General features: G+C 45.6%; 1 protein-coding gene across 2 annotated transcripts in view; it reads right to left on the bottom strand.

The window, feature by feature from the left end:
* The window catches only part of GALNT2 (polypeptide N-acetylgalactosaminyltransferase 2), a 443362-nt gene that overhangs the window by 93730 nt on the left and 334338 nt on the right, over positions 1 to 15294 (bottom strand). For both annotated transcript variants that reach the window (XM_063917730.1, XM_063917729.1), the window contains exons 9-10: positions 2460 to 2547; positions 399 to 502 (exon numbers count right to left, since the gene is read on the bottom strand). In XM_063917730.1, coding sequence (XP_063773800.1) covers positions 399 to 502; positions 2460 to 2547 — 192 coding nt within the window. The remainder of the gene's footprint in view (positions 1 to 398; positions 503 to 2459; positions 2548 to 15294) is intronic.

Raw genomic sequence — 15294 nt, forward strand, 5'->3', positions numbered from 1 at the left:
AACTTTGTATCTTGATTGTATAATAAGACATCAGCATATTTATACTGCTTTAGTTTATGTTTAAATGTAACTAAGTCATGTGACCTAAATAAATGCATATGTACCTCCTGTTTCCTCCAAGGTCCCTACTGCGAGGTCCAACACAAAGCAATGCAACATGCGGATATATGCATTTATTGTGTGTGCTACACAAGCTTTTTATTGTCTATAAAGCAGGCTGTGCAGTTTCCAATACATTTTGCTTTGCATGTAGTTTTGGGGCTAATAGACATTTAAATTGCAAAGTATTACAATAAGACACACAGAATATAAATATGAAACATGCATAATGCTGTAACTTATGGAATAAAATAAATAAATAACGCACCAGTTTATTCTCTATATAGTTTAATACATACCTAAATTTTCACCTCCCCAAACATCCATCATCATATCATACTTTCCCAGTTCTTCAAAGTATGATTTATCCATCACAAACAGCCCTCCAGCAATCATTGGTGTTCTTCAAATAAAAGTGAAAAATATATCATAGGGATAAATAGTATTAGGATATATTTACACGATACAAAGGTGAGAAGCAAAAAGACTAAATTATCCAAAAATAAATAAATAATATTTGCACATATGAACCAGTAGATAAATGTCACTCTCAATATTCCATTTGTTAGCATATGAGCTGCTATAGAGTTGTGAAACTGACTCCCATGTCTTATTAGAATAGCCACTAGTCTACAGCCCTCCTAACTCTTCTGCCTTTGCTGCCAACTTTACTCCCCATTTAGTTCCACCCTATGTGGTATATTCAGATCATGTCGAATCCTTTCTGACGGAAAGGATCCGACATGTGAGTATTCAATGACTTGGCCAAACTCGACAGGTTTGGCCCGTTCCCGACAATGTCAATCCGTTTTTTTTTAAAGTTGGATTGACATTGTCGGAAACGGGGCTAAAACCTGGCCGTGTTCCCGACAATACACGTGGATTCCGACAATACACGCATTTTCCAACAAGTCGAGAAATCCCGACTGGATGAGAAAAACAAGACCCATTGAATAGGTTGGAACCCCTTCCTTACGACAAAACGGCAGTTTCCGACTGCAATTGAATAGCAATGTGTGTCAGTCTCTTCCTTACAGGATATAAGCTCTGCTCTGACAAGCAGGGCCCTCTTCACTTGTGTTTTCCTTTTAGCACCACCACAGTCCACTGTTTCTCAAGCCCATACTCCTGATCACTGGCCTACAGTAAGTCATGCTGGTGCTACTCATCCCTGATGCTCATAGTCTGGAGAATAGCTGGGAGTGGATAACAAGTGGTTGCAGTTAGTGTAAGATGCAACGTTTGTGTAAGATGCTACTGCGTCTTTATACTAACACTGTAGCCGATAGACATCCTATCGCCCTCATGCTGTGGTGTGATTTTGCCGATGTATGTACAAAAAACACATTATCTGCACGCTACAGTACATTGCACATGCACATCACAGGCGCAGAATGTCAGAGTGACCATGGCCACTGGAGTCAGTGCAAATTTCAATCTGTGTTTCCTGGCAGTAAATACTGGAATGCATGGGTAGTGCATCACAGACGTATGTGGAGGTAAAGCTGCAGGCGTCCACCTCTGAATCACCTCCTCTATGATTATACTCTGTGTATTCATTGGTGATTGGTCATCGTATCAGTTTTTGTATGGTTTAATGCTGAGAAAAGGTGCAACTGCTGTTTGGCTATCAAATTTATTCTGGTTTTGTTTCTTACGTAAAACCATGAGATCAAAATTTTAATTTTACAGGTAATTTTACTTATATAAGCAATAGGACCTACAATTAAATTGCCATTTGCAATCGGTATTACAGACGCACTGGAAAAATCTGTTTCCCTAGAAGCAAATTACCAAACTTGTTATTAACTGCGCCAAGCAGCACAACTGTTATGCATAAAAGAAAAATTGGTACTTAGTACCTCCTGGCGCCAATTTTAAATGCTCAGCAATTTAAAAACAGTGTCTGCAGCTCTCTTAAATTAGAGGGACCACCACGCCCTCCACAGGTAAAGAAATACAGAGAAAAACAACTAAGAAAGCGCTGACACACTAAACAATATTAAAATACAATCACTTTTTATTAAAATATGTAAAATACATAAGGACTATAAGGATAGTGTTTAAAGGTAGTCTAGGAACAGTCCTTATGTATTTTACATATTTTAATAAAAAGTGATTGTATTTTAATATTGTTTAGTGTGTCAGCGCTTTCTTAGTTGTTTTTCTCTGTTATGCATAAAACTCTACGTCCAAAACTGCCATTCTGAACATAAATGAGCACATTTTAATCATAACACTTCCTAAATGCAAGGCAAATTCTACTTAAAATGAGCAGCAGAATTATTCACTTTAAAGAATTGTGCAATCAAATTCAATGGCGGTCCATGTATGGCTGACGTAAGAGTAGAAATACTTACTTAATTGGTGCTACAGGGTTTCCTTGTCTGGCTCTTCTTTGTTCTGGTGTCATATAATCCCACTTAAAAACCAAGTTCCAGTCAAATCCTAGTAATAAAACAAAATGCAACAACATAAACTGACTGAAGTTTCTTCACTCCCCCGTCACGAGATTGTCCATATTGGCATGCAAGTATAAACAAGTGCGGGGCCGCGCATCGTTCATCCTCGGTGCATACACACTGAAAGATATGAATGACATCTGGTTTATTAATGAACAAGATAGTTCATATCTTTCAGTGTAATCGCTAAGAGTGTAGGGCCCTTTATTCTACAAAGATCTACATAGACAACTGGAGATGTAGAAAACACTTAATTATGCACATTTACTATGTAACACACCTTCTTAGACAAGCATCTGGGGTGTAATGCTTCTTCCTATAAAAACACTAGCAAAATAAACCAGATTGTTTCATTAACCCCTTCACTGCTGTTTTCTCATTCTTGTGCCATTTGCGGACATTAGAGCTTATCACAATCCAACATCAATTTTATCTTGTTTATTTTTTCAGAAGACTTTGTATTTTAAAAAACACGCATCCTATCGCGTCAAAAAAAATGTAATCCAAGAACAAAAGTTTTTTTTAATTGAAATTTCGATAAAGGGAAACAAGCAAATAGATTATAATTTTTTTTTGTTATATTTTATAAGCTCCACATGGAAATACTTTGTGGTTCTTGTTTTGCCAATAATCCACCTCTCCAAAGCAGTAAAAAGCAGGATTCTATGTGTAAAGTACATTTGAAATGGAAGACTCCCTTTTGAGACAAGTATGGGGGAGATAGTGCCCTTTTCCATCTAAGGAAAACTTTTTCCGTAGCACTGGGCAATATTGTCTGGATATCACCAGTATTTTGTCAGGCGTTCACATAATTTGAAAGACGAGAGTTCCCGTTTTCATATGTGAGCGACACCACATTTACATGTGTGATCATGGGCATAATATGACAGGTATTTTCCTTAGCACAAGATAATATTGTTCAGTGAAGGGGATCCATCAACAACCCTCCCCCGCCCCCCCTATCTAAAATTGGTGCCAGGGTGGAAAGAAGGTAACTTAGCGGAGGACACATCCAGTGTTAAGGTATATGTGGACAACGAGCACCACTCATCCTGCACTTCAAAGGGATTAAATGAAAAAGGTAGACAGCCTGCTACTTAAAGTTAACGTGTTACTAGATTGTAGACTACAAATTACATGGATAAGCACCCTGTGGTGTAAAAAAAAAATAAGAATTTACTTACCGATAATTCTATTTCTCGGAGTCCGTAGTGGATGCTGGGGTTCCTGAAAGGACCATGGGGAATAGCGGCTCCGCAGGAGACAGGGCACAAAAAGTAAAGCTTTAGGATCAGGTGGTGTGCACTGGCTCCTCCCCCTATGACCCTCCTCCAAGCCTCAGTTAGGATACTGTGCCCGGACGAGCGTACACAATAAGGAAGGATTTATGAATCCCGGGTAAGACTCATACCAGCCACACCAAACACACTGTACAACCTGTGATCTGAACCCAGTTAACAGTATGATAACAGCGGAGCCTCTGAAAAGATGGCTCACAACAAATAATAACCCGATTTTTGTAACTATGTACAAGTAATGCAGATAATCCGCACTTGGGATGGGCGCCCAGCATCCACTACGGACTCAGAGAAATAGAATTATCGGTAAGTAAATTCTTATTTTCTCTATCGTCCTAGTGGATGCTGGGGTTCCTGAAAGGACCATGGGGATTATACCAAAGCTCCCAAACGGGCGGGAGAGTGCGGATGACTCTGCAGCACCGAATGAGAGAACTCCAGGTCCTCCTTAGCCAGGGTATCAAATTTGTAGGATTTTACAAACGTGTTTTCCCCTGACTAAATAGCCGCTCGGCAAAGTTGTAAAGCCGAGACCCCTCGGGCAGCCGCCCAAGATGAGCCCACCTTCCTTGTGGAATGGGCATTTACATATTTTGGCTGTGGCAGGCCTGCCACAGAATGTGCAAGCTGAATTGTATTACACATCCAACTAGCAAAAGTCTGCTTAAAAGCAAGAGCACCCAGTTTGTTGGGTGCATACAGGATAACAGCAAGTCAGTTTTCCTGACTCCAGCCGTCCTGGAACCTATATTTTCAGGGCCCTGACCACATCTAGCAACTTGGAGTCCTCCAAGTCCCTAGTAGGCGCAAGACACCACAATAAGCTGGTTCAGGTGAAACACTGACACCACCTTAGGGAGAGAACTGGGGACGAGTCCGCAGCTCTGCCCTGTCCGAATGGACAAACAGATATGGGCTTTTTTGAGAAAAAAACCACCAATTTGACACTCGCCTGGTCCAGGCCAGGTCCAAGAGCATGTTCACTTTTCATGTGAGATGCTTCAAATCCACAGATTTGACTGGTTTTAAACCAATGTGTTTTGAGGAATCCCAGAACTACGTTGAGATCCCACAGTGCCACTGGAGGCACAAAAGGGGGTTGTATATGCAATACTCCCTTGACAAACTTCTGGACTTCAGGAACTGAAGCCAATTCTTTCTGGAAGAAAAATCGACAGGGCCGAAATTTGGACCTTAATGGACCCCAATTTGAGGCCCATAGACACTCCTGTTTGCAGGAAATGCAGGAATCGACCGAGTTGAAATTTCTTCGTGGGGCCTTCCTGGCCTCACACCACGCAACATATTTTCGCCACATGTGGTGATAATGTTGTGCGGTCACCTCCTTTCTGGCTTTGACCAGGGTAGGAATGACCTCTTCCTGAATGCCTTTTCCCTTAGGATCCGGCGTTCCACCGCCATGCCGTCAAACGCAGCTGCGGTAAGTCTTGGAACAGACATGGTACTTGCTGAAACAAGTCCCTTCTTAGCGGCAGAGGCCATAAGTCCTCTGTGAGCATCTCTTGAAGTTCCGGGTACCAAGTCCTTCTTGGCCAATCCGGAGCCATGAGTATAGTTCTTACTCCTCTACGTCTTATAATTCTCAGTACCTTAGGTATGAAAAGCAGAGGATGGAACACATACACCAACTGGTACACCCACGGTGTTACCAGAACGTCCACAGCTATTGCCTGAGGGTCTCTTAACCTGGCGCAATACCTGTCCCGTTTTTTGTTCAGACGGGACGCCATCATGTCCACCTTTGGTAATTCCCAACGGTTTACAATTATGTGGAAAACTTCCCCATGAAGTTCCCACTCTGCCGGGTGGAGGTCGCGCCTACTGAGGAAGTCTGCTTCCCAGTTTCCATTCCCGGAATGAAACACTGCTGACAGTGCTATCACATGATTTTCCGCCCAGCGAAAAGTCCTTGCAGTTTTTGCCACTGCCCTCCTGCTTCTTGTGCCGCCCTGTCTATTTACGTGGGCGACTGCCGTGATGTTTTATCCCACTGGATCAATACCGGCTGACCTTGAAGCAGAGGTCTTGCTAAGCTTAGAGCATTATAAATTTACCCTTAGCTATATTTATGTGGAGAAAAGTCTCCAGACTTGATCACACTCCCTGGAAATTTTTTTCCTTGTGTGACTGCTCCCCAGCCTCTCGGGCTGGCCTCCGTGGTCACCAACATCCAAAACTGAATGCCGAATCTGCGGCCCTCTAGAAGATGAGCACTCTGTAACCACCACAGGAGAGACACCCTTGTCCTTGGTTATAGGGTTATCCGCTGATGCATCTGAAGATGCGATCCGGACCATTTGTCCAGCAGATCCCACTGAAAAGTTCTTGCATGAAATCTGCCGACTGGAATTGCTTCGAAGGAAGTCACCATTTTTTTACCATGGCCCTTGTGCAATGATGCACTGATTTTAGGAGGTTCCTGACTAGCTCGGATAACTCCCTGGCTTTCTCTTCCGGGAGAAACACCTTTTTCTGGACTGTGTCCAGAATCATCCCTAAGCACAGGAGACTTGTTGTCGGGATCAGCTGCGATTTTGGAATATTTAGAATCCACCCCTGCTGTTGTAACAGTATCCGAGATAGTGCTACTCCGACCTCCAACTGTTCCCTGGACTTTGCCCTTATCAGGAGATCGTCCAAGTAAGGGATAATTAAGACGCCTTTTCTTCGAAGAAGAACCATCATTTCGGCCATTACCTTGGTAAAGACCCGGGTTGCCGTGGACAATCCAAACGGCAGCGTCTGAAACTGATAGTGACAGTTCTGTACCACGAACCTGAGGTACCCTTAGTGATAAGGGCAAATTTGGGACATGGAGGTAAGCATCCCTGATGTCTCGGGACACCAGATAGTCCCCTTCTTCCCGGTTCGTTATCACTGCTCTGAGTGACTCCATCTTGATTTGAACCTTTGTAAGTGTTCAAATTTTTTTAGATTTAGAATAGGTCTCACCTAGCCTTCTGGCTTCAGTACCACAATATAGTGTGGAATAATACCCCTTTTCTTGTTGTAGGAGGGGTAATTTAATTATCACCTGCTGGGAATACAGCTCGTGAATTGTTTCCCATACTGCCTCCTTGTCGGAGGGAGACCTTGGTAAAGCAGACTTCAGGAGCCTGCGCAGGGGAAACGTCTCGACATTCCAATCTGTACCCCTGGGATACTACTTGTAGGATCCAGGGGTCTTGTACGGTCTCAGCGTCATGCTGAGAGCTTGTCAGAAGCGGTGGAACGCTTCTGTTCCTGGGAATGGGCTGCCTGCTGCAGTCTTCTTCCCTTTCCTCTATCCCTGGGCAGATATGACTCTTATAGGGACGAAAGGACTGAAGCTGAAAAGACGGTGTCTTTTTCTGCAGAGATGTGACTTAGGGTAAAAACGGTGGATTTTCCAGCAGTTGCCGTGGCCACCAGGTCCGATGGACCGACCCCAAATAACTCCTCCTTTATACGGCAATACACCTTTGTGCCGTTTGGAATCTGCATCACCTGACCACTGTCGTGTCCATAAACATCTTCTGGCAGATATGGACATCGCACTTACTCTTGATGCCAGAGTGCAAATATCCCTCTGTGCATCTCGCATATATAGAAATGCATCCTTTAAATGCTCTATAGTCAATAAAATACTGTCCCTGTCAAGGGTATCAATATTTTTAGTCAGGGAATCCGACCAAGCCACCCCAGCTCTGCACATCCAGGCTGAGGCGATCGCTGGTCGCAGTATAACACCAGTATGTGTGTATATACTTTTTATGATATTTTTCCAGCCTCCTGTCAGCTGGCTCCTTGAGGACGGCCCTATCTATAGACGGTACCGCCACTTGTTCTGATAAGCGTGTGAGCGCCTTATCCACCCTAAGGGGTGTTTCCCAACGCGCCCTAACTTCTGGCGGGAAAGGGTATACCGCCCATATTTTCTATCGGGGGGAACCCACGCATCATCACACACTTCATTTAATTTATCTGATTCAGGAAAAACTACGGTAGTTTTTTCACATCCCACATAATACCCTCTTTTGTGGTACTTGTAGTATCAGAAATATGTAACACCTCCTTCATTGCCCTTAACGTGTGGCCCTAATAAGGAATACGTTTGTTTATTCACCGTCGACACTGGATTCAGTGTCCCTGTCTGTGTCTGTGTCGACCGACTAAAGTAAACGGGCGTTCTAAAACCCCTGACGGTGTTTTTGAGACGTCTGGACCGGTACTAATTGTTTGTCGGCCGTCTCATGTCGTCAACCAACCTTGGCGCGTGTTGACATTATCACGTAATTCCCTAAATAAGCCATCCATTCCGGTGTCGACTCCCTAGAGAGTGACATCTCCATTACAGGCAATTGCTCCGCCTCCTCACCAACATCGTCCTCATACATGTCGACACACACGTACCGACACACAGCACACACACAGGGAATGCTCTGATAGAGGACAGGACCCACTAGCCCTTTGGAGAGACAGAGGGAGAGTTTGCCAGCACACACCAAAAAACGCTATAATTATATAGGGACAACCTTATATAAGTGTTTTCCCTTATAGCATCTTTTTTATATATTTCTAACGCCAAATTAGTGCCCCCCCTCTCTGTTTTAACCCTGTTTCTGTAGTGCAGTGCAGGGGAGAGCCTGGGAGCCTTCCCTCCAGCCTTTCTGTGAGGGAAAATGGCGCTGTGTGCTGAGGAGATAGGCCCCGCCCCTTTTTCGGCGGCCTCGTCTCCCGCTCTTAACGGATTCTGGCAGGGGTTAAATATCTCCATATAGCCCCCGGAGGCTATATGTGAGGTATTTTTAGCCAAAAATAGGTTTTCATTGCCTCCCAGGGCGCCCCCCTCCCAGCGCCCTGCACCCTCAGTGACTGCCGTGTGAAGTGTGCTGAGAGGAAATGGCGCACAGCTGCAGTGCTGTGCGCTACCTTAAGAAGACTGAGGAGTCTTCATGCCGCCGATTCTGGACCTTCTTCTTGTTTCAGCATCTGCAAGGGGGCCGGCGGCGAGGCTCCGGTGACCATCCAGGCTGTACCTGTGATCGTCCCTCTGGAGCTAATGTCCAGTAGCCAAAGAAGCCAATCCATCCTGCACGCAGGTGAGTTCACTTCTTCTCCCCTAAGTCCCTCGTTGCAGTGATCCTGTTGCCAGCAGGACTCACTGTAAAATAAAAAACCTAAGCTAAACTTTTCTAAGCAGCTCTTTAGGAGAGCCACCTAGATTGCACCCTTCTCGGCCGGGCACAAAAATCTAACTGAGGCTTGGAGGAGGGTCATAGGGGGAGGAGCCAGTGCACACCACCTGATCCTAAAGCTTTACTTTTTGTGCCCTGTCTCCTGCGGAGCCGCTATTCCCCATGGTCCTTTCAGGAACCCCAGCATCCACTAGGACGATAGAGAAATATAGTATAGAAAATGACAGGGAAAGCAAACAAATACACAATAGTGTTACAAAGCAAAACTATACACAGTAGGGGAGTCATTCCGGAGCACCTGCGCCCATCGTTGCCCAGTACTTTGCGCATGTGCAAAAGGGTCCTACAACATAGGACACATGCCGGCATCAGACTGTCATTGAGTGACAATCTGATGCAGTTTTGGGGCCTGGGAGGGGTTGGCGACGGGCTCAATTTGGAAAATTGCGTGTCGCCGCCGTTTAGTGGGTGGGACGAGTCCAAGGATCTCTATCATAGGATGGAGATTTCTTGGTCTCTGCAGCACCATGGATGCCATAAGCCGCTCGAAGGTGGGTGATTTGATCCGATGCTGCATCCTAGGAATGAATTTACACAGTCGACAAATTAATGAGGAAAATAGTCACTCTTATAAAGCAGCAAGTGTCATTTACAGATGTAAGATCCTGCTAATGATGGGAGGGGAAATGGTGTGGGGGAAGGAAGAAATAGATGGTAGGAAATAAAGCTAGCCATATATGCATGATATGACCAGCTCAGCAAGTGTAGTATATGCACCTGTTACTCTAGGAGAGAAAAGTAGTAGATGTGTCTGCAGAGCCGTAACTGGACTTTTTGGTGCCCTGTGCCAGAAAGAATTGGTCCCCCTACCCTTTTTTTTTTTTTTTTAATAGGGACATATGGTGCATGCCTCATGGGGAAGGGGTGTATATATATATATATTTTGTAATTATTATTATATTCTTTTTTAATACACACATTTATAAACTACTGCAAGACAATGGATTTGGTCACATATCTACTTAATACCACTTTCATGCACTTTACTTGAGAGCTCGTTGTTATTCAGTCACAATACCTTTTATTAAGTAACACATTTCAATATACTGCCATACCCAGGATTCAAACCCATAACCTGTGGAATTCTGATCAAACACCCTACTCTTTGAGCTATTTGAGCCTGCATAAAAACTATTAACACTATTAGACTCTTTCAGATCATACGCAGCCAGATCTGCTTTCATCTCCGCACATGGTGGGGGCCACCCAGCACGTGTAAGGCTGCCCCCTGATGCATCCGCAATTAGATTGCAGAGGCATCAGATCTTAGGTTGACCGCTCTCAGCTTTTTTTTTTTTTAATCGGCTGTGTGTGACGTCACGCAGCCGTCTCAAAAACTATCCCGGCCCGCCCTCGTTCGTTGCACTTTGGACCAGTGATTGAACGCCTGCATGTGATCCGCCGCCAAACCGAAGCATACGTGTCTTTCTTGTGGTCTCCTTTTGTGCACATGCCCTTAATGTACTATGGCCATGCCTGCATGTCCTCTACAACACAGTATGGCTTCCTCAAGTACAAGGGGCATGAGGGTAAAAAGTACAAGTCGGAATAGCTACGGATGTCTATAAATGTTTAGCATACAAGAGTAGTTGGAAAAAAAAATAAGAATTTACTTACCGATAATTCTATTTCTCGGAGTCCGTAGTGGATGCTGGGGTTCCTGAAAGGACCATGGGGAATAGCGGCTCCGCAGGAGACAGGGCACAAAAGTAAAGCTTTTACAGGTCAGGTGGTGTGTACTGGCTCCTCCCCCTATGACCCTCCTCCAGACTCCAGTTAGGTACTGTGCCCGGACGAGCGTACACAATAAGGGAGGATTTTGAATCCCGGGTAAGACTCATACCAGCCACACCAATCACACCGTACAACTTGTGATCTAAACCCAGTTAACAGTATGATAACAGAGGAGCCTCTGAAAGATGGCTTCCTAAACAATACCCCGAATTAGTTAACAATAACTATGTACAAGTATTGCAGATAATCCGCACTTGGGATGGGCGCCCAGCATCCACTACGGACTCCGAGAAATAGAATTATCGGTAAGTAAATTCTTATTTTCTCTATCGTCCTAAGTGGATGCTGGGGTTCCTGAAAGGACCATGGGGATTATACCAAAGCTCCCAAACGGGCGGGAGAGTGCGGATGACTCTGCAGCACCGAATGAGAGAACTCCAGGTCCTCCTTTGCCAGGGTATCAAATTTGTAAAAATTTACAAACGTGTTCTCCCCTGACCACGTAGCTGCTCGGCAGAGTTGTAATGCCGAGACCCCTCGGGCAGCCGCCCAAGATGAGCCCACCTTCCTTGCGGAATGGGCCTTAACAGATTTAGGCTGTGGCAGGCCTGCCACAGAATGTACAAGTTGAATTTTGTTACAAATCCAACGAGCAATCGACTGCTTAGAAGCAGGTGCACCCAACTTGTTGGGTGCATACAGTATAAACAGCGAGTCAGATTTTCTGACTCCAGCCGTCCTTTAAATGTATATTTTTAAGGCTCTGACAACGTCCAACAACTTGGAGTCCTTCAAGTCGTCTGTAGCCGCAGGCACTACAATAGGCTGGTTCAGGTGAAACGCTGATACCACCTTAGGGAGAAAATGCGGACGCGTCCGCAGCTCTGCCCTATGTCGAATGGAAAATTAAATAAGGGCTTTTATAAAACAAAGCCGCCAGTTCAGATACTCTCCCGGCCGAAGCCAGGGCCAGTAACATAGTCACTTTCCATGTGAGATATTTCAAATCCACATTCTTTAGTGGTTCAAACCAATTGGATTTGAGGAAATCTAAAACTACATTTAGATCCCACGGTGCCACCTTAGGCACCACAGGAGGCTGTATATGCAGTACTCCTTTGATAAAAATCTGGACCTCAGGGACTGAGGCCAATTCTTTTTGGAAGAATATTGATAGGGCCGAAATTTGAACCTTAATAGATCCCAATTTGAGACCCATAGACAATCCTGATTGCAGGAAATGTAGGAAAACGACCCAGTTGAAATTCCTCCATCGGAGCACTCCGCTGCTCGCACCACGCAACATATTTTTGCCAATATACGGCGATAATGCTTCGCGGTGACTTCCTTCCTTGCCTTTATCAAGGTAGGAATGACTTCTTCTGGAATGCCTTTTCCTTTTAGGATCTGGCATTCAAACGCCATGCCGTCAAACGCAGCCGCGGTAAGTCTTGAAAAAGACAAGTACCCTGCTGAAGCAGGTCCCTTCTCAGAAGTAGAGGCCACGGATCGTCCGTGACCATCTCTTGAAGTTCCGGGTACCAAGTCCTTCTTGGCCAATCCGGAGCCACTAGTCTTACTCCTCTTTGCCGTATAATCCTCAATACCTTTGGTATGAGAGGCAGAGGAGGAAACACATATACCGACTGGTACACCCAAGGTGTTACCAGCGCGTCCACAGCTATTGCCTGCGGATCTCTTGACCTGGCGCAATACCTGTCCAGTGTTTTGTTGAGGCGAGACGCCATCATGTCCACCATTGGTTTTACCCAACGGTTTAATAGCATGTGGAAAACTTCTGGATGAAGTCCCCACTCTCCCGGGTGAAGGTCGTGTCTGCTGAGGAAGTCTGCTTCCCAGTTGTCCACGCCCGGGATGAATACTGCTGACAGTGCTATCACGTGATTCTCCGCCCAGCGAAGGATCCTGGCAGCTTCTGCCATTGCCCTCCTGCTTCTTGTGCCGCCCTGTCTGTTTACATGGGCGACTGCCGTGATGTTGTCCGACTGGATCAACACCGGTCTTCCTTGAAGCAGAGGTTCCGCCTAGCTTAGAGCATTGTAGATTGCTCTTAGTTCCAGAATGCTTATGTGAAGAGACTTTTTCAGGCTCGACCACACTCCCTGGAAATTTCTTCCCTGTGTGACTGCTCCCCAGCCTCTCAGGCTGGCCTCCGTGGTCACCAGGATCCAATCCTGCATGCCGAATCTGCGGCCCTCCAATAGATGAGCCTCCTGCAACCACCACAGAAGGGATACCCTTGTCCTCGGCGACAGGGTTATCCGCAGGTGCATCTGAAGATGCGACCCTGACCATTTGTCCAACAGATCCCTTTGCATGGAATCTGCCGAAAGGGATTGCTTCGTAAGAAGCTACCATTTTTTCCCAGGACTCTTGTGCATTGATGTACAGACACCTTTCCTGGTTTTAGGAGGTTCCTGACCAGGTCAGATAACTCCTTGGCTTTTTCTTCGGGAAGAAAAACCTTTTTCTGAACTGTGTCCAGAATCATCCCCAGGAACAGCAGACGAGTTGTCGGCATTAATTGGGATTTTGGAATATTCAGAATCCATCCGTGCTGCTTTAGCACCTCTTGAGATAGTGCTAAACCCATCTCTAGCTGTTCTCTGGACCTTGCCCTTATTAGGAGATCGTCCAAGTATGGGATAATTAATACGCCTTTTCTTCGAAGAAGAAATATTATCTCGGCCATTACCTTTGTAAAGACCCGAGGTGCCGTGGACAAACCAAACGGCAGCGTCTGAAACTGATAGTGACAGTTTTGTACAACGAACCTGAGGTACCCCTGGTGTGAGGGGTAATTGGAACGTGGAGATACGCATCCTTGATGTCCAAGGATACCATAAAGTCCCCTTCTTCCCGGTTCGCTATCACTGCTCTGAGTGACTCCATCTTGAACTTGAACTTCTTTATGTACAGGTTCAAGGACTTCAGATTTAGAATAGGCCTTACCGAGCCATCCGGCTTCGGTACCACAAAAAGAGTGGAATAATACCCCTTCCCTTGTTGTAGAAGAGGTACCTTGACTATCACCTGCTGAGAATACAGCTTGTGAATGGCTTCCAAAACCGTCTCCCTTTCTGAGGGGGACGTTGGTAAAGCAGACTTCAGGAAACGGCGAGGTGGCTCTGTCTCTAATTTCAACCTGTACCCCTGAGATATTATCTGCAGGATCCAGGGATTTACCTGCGAGTGAGCCCACTGCGCGCTGTAATTCTTGAGACGACCGCCTACCGCCCCCGAGTCCGCTTGCGAAGCCCCAGCGTCATGCTGAGGCTTTTGTAGAAGCCGGGGAGGGCTTCTGTTCCTGGGAAGGAGCTGCCTGTTGCTGTCTCTTCCCTCGTCCTCTGCCTCGTGGCAGATATGAATAGCCCTTTGCTCTCTTATTTTTAAAGGAACGAAAGGGCTGCGTTGAAAGGTCGGTGCCTTTTTCAGTTGGGGAGTGACTTGAGGTAGAAAGGTGGATTTCCCGGCCGTAGCCGTGGCCACCAAATCCGATAGACCGACCCCAAATAACTCCTCTACGCATCGCCTGTCCACTGTCGTGTCCATAAAGCTCTTCTGGCCGAAATGGACATAGCACTTACCCGTGATGCCAGTGTGCAGATATCTCTCTGTGCATCACGCATATAAAGAAATGCCTCCTTTATTTGTTCTAACGACAGTAAAATATTGTCCCTGTCCAGGGTATCAATATTTTCGATCAGGGACTCTGACCAAACTACCCCAGCACTGCACATCCAGGCAGTCGCAATAGCCGGTCGTAGTATAACACCTGCATGTGTGTATATACCTTTTTGGATATTTTCCATCCTCCTATCTGATGGATCTTTAAGTGCGGCCGTCTCAGGAGAGGGTAACGCCACTTGTTTTGATGAGCGTGTTAGCGCTTTGTCCACCCTAGGAGGTGTTTCCCAGCGCTCCCTAACCTCTGGCGGGAAAGGGTATAAAGCCAATAACTTCTTTGAAATTAGCAGTTTTTTATCGGGGCACCCCACGCTTCATCACACACGTCATTTAATTCTTCTGATTCGGTAAAAACTACTGGTAGTTTTTTCACACCCCACATAATACCCTGTTTAGTGGTACCTGTAGTATCAGCTAAATGTAACATCTCCTTTATTGCCAAAATCATATAACGTGTGGCCCTACTGGAAAATACGGTTGATTCGTCACCTTCATTGACGCTATCCCGTAATTCCACAAATAAAGGCATCCATTCTGGTGTCGACCCCCTAGAAGGTGACATCCTCATATTTGGCAATTGCTCCGCCTCCACACCAATAACGTCCTCATACATGTCGACACACACGTACCGACACACAGCAGACACACAGGGAATGCTCTATACGAAGACAGGACCCACTAGCCCTTTGGGGAGACAGAGGGAGAGTGTGCCAGCACACACCAAAAAGCGCTATA

Source organism: Pseudophryne corroboree, chromosome 4 (assembly GCF_028390025.1).
Source record: "Pseudophryne corroboree isolate aPseCor3 chromosome 4, aPseCor3.hap2, whole genome shotgun sequence".
NCBI classification, from domain to species: Eukaryota; Metazoa; Chordata; class Amphibia; order Anura; family Myobatrachidae; genus Pseudophryne; species Pseudophryne corroboree.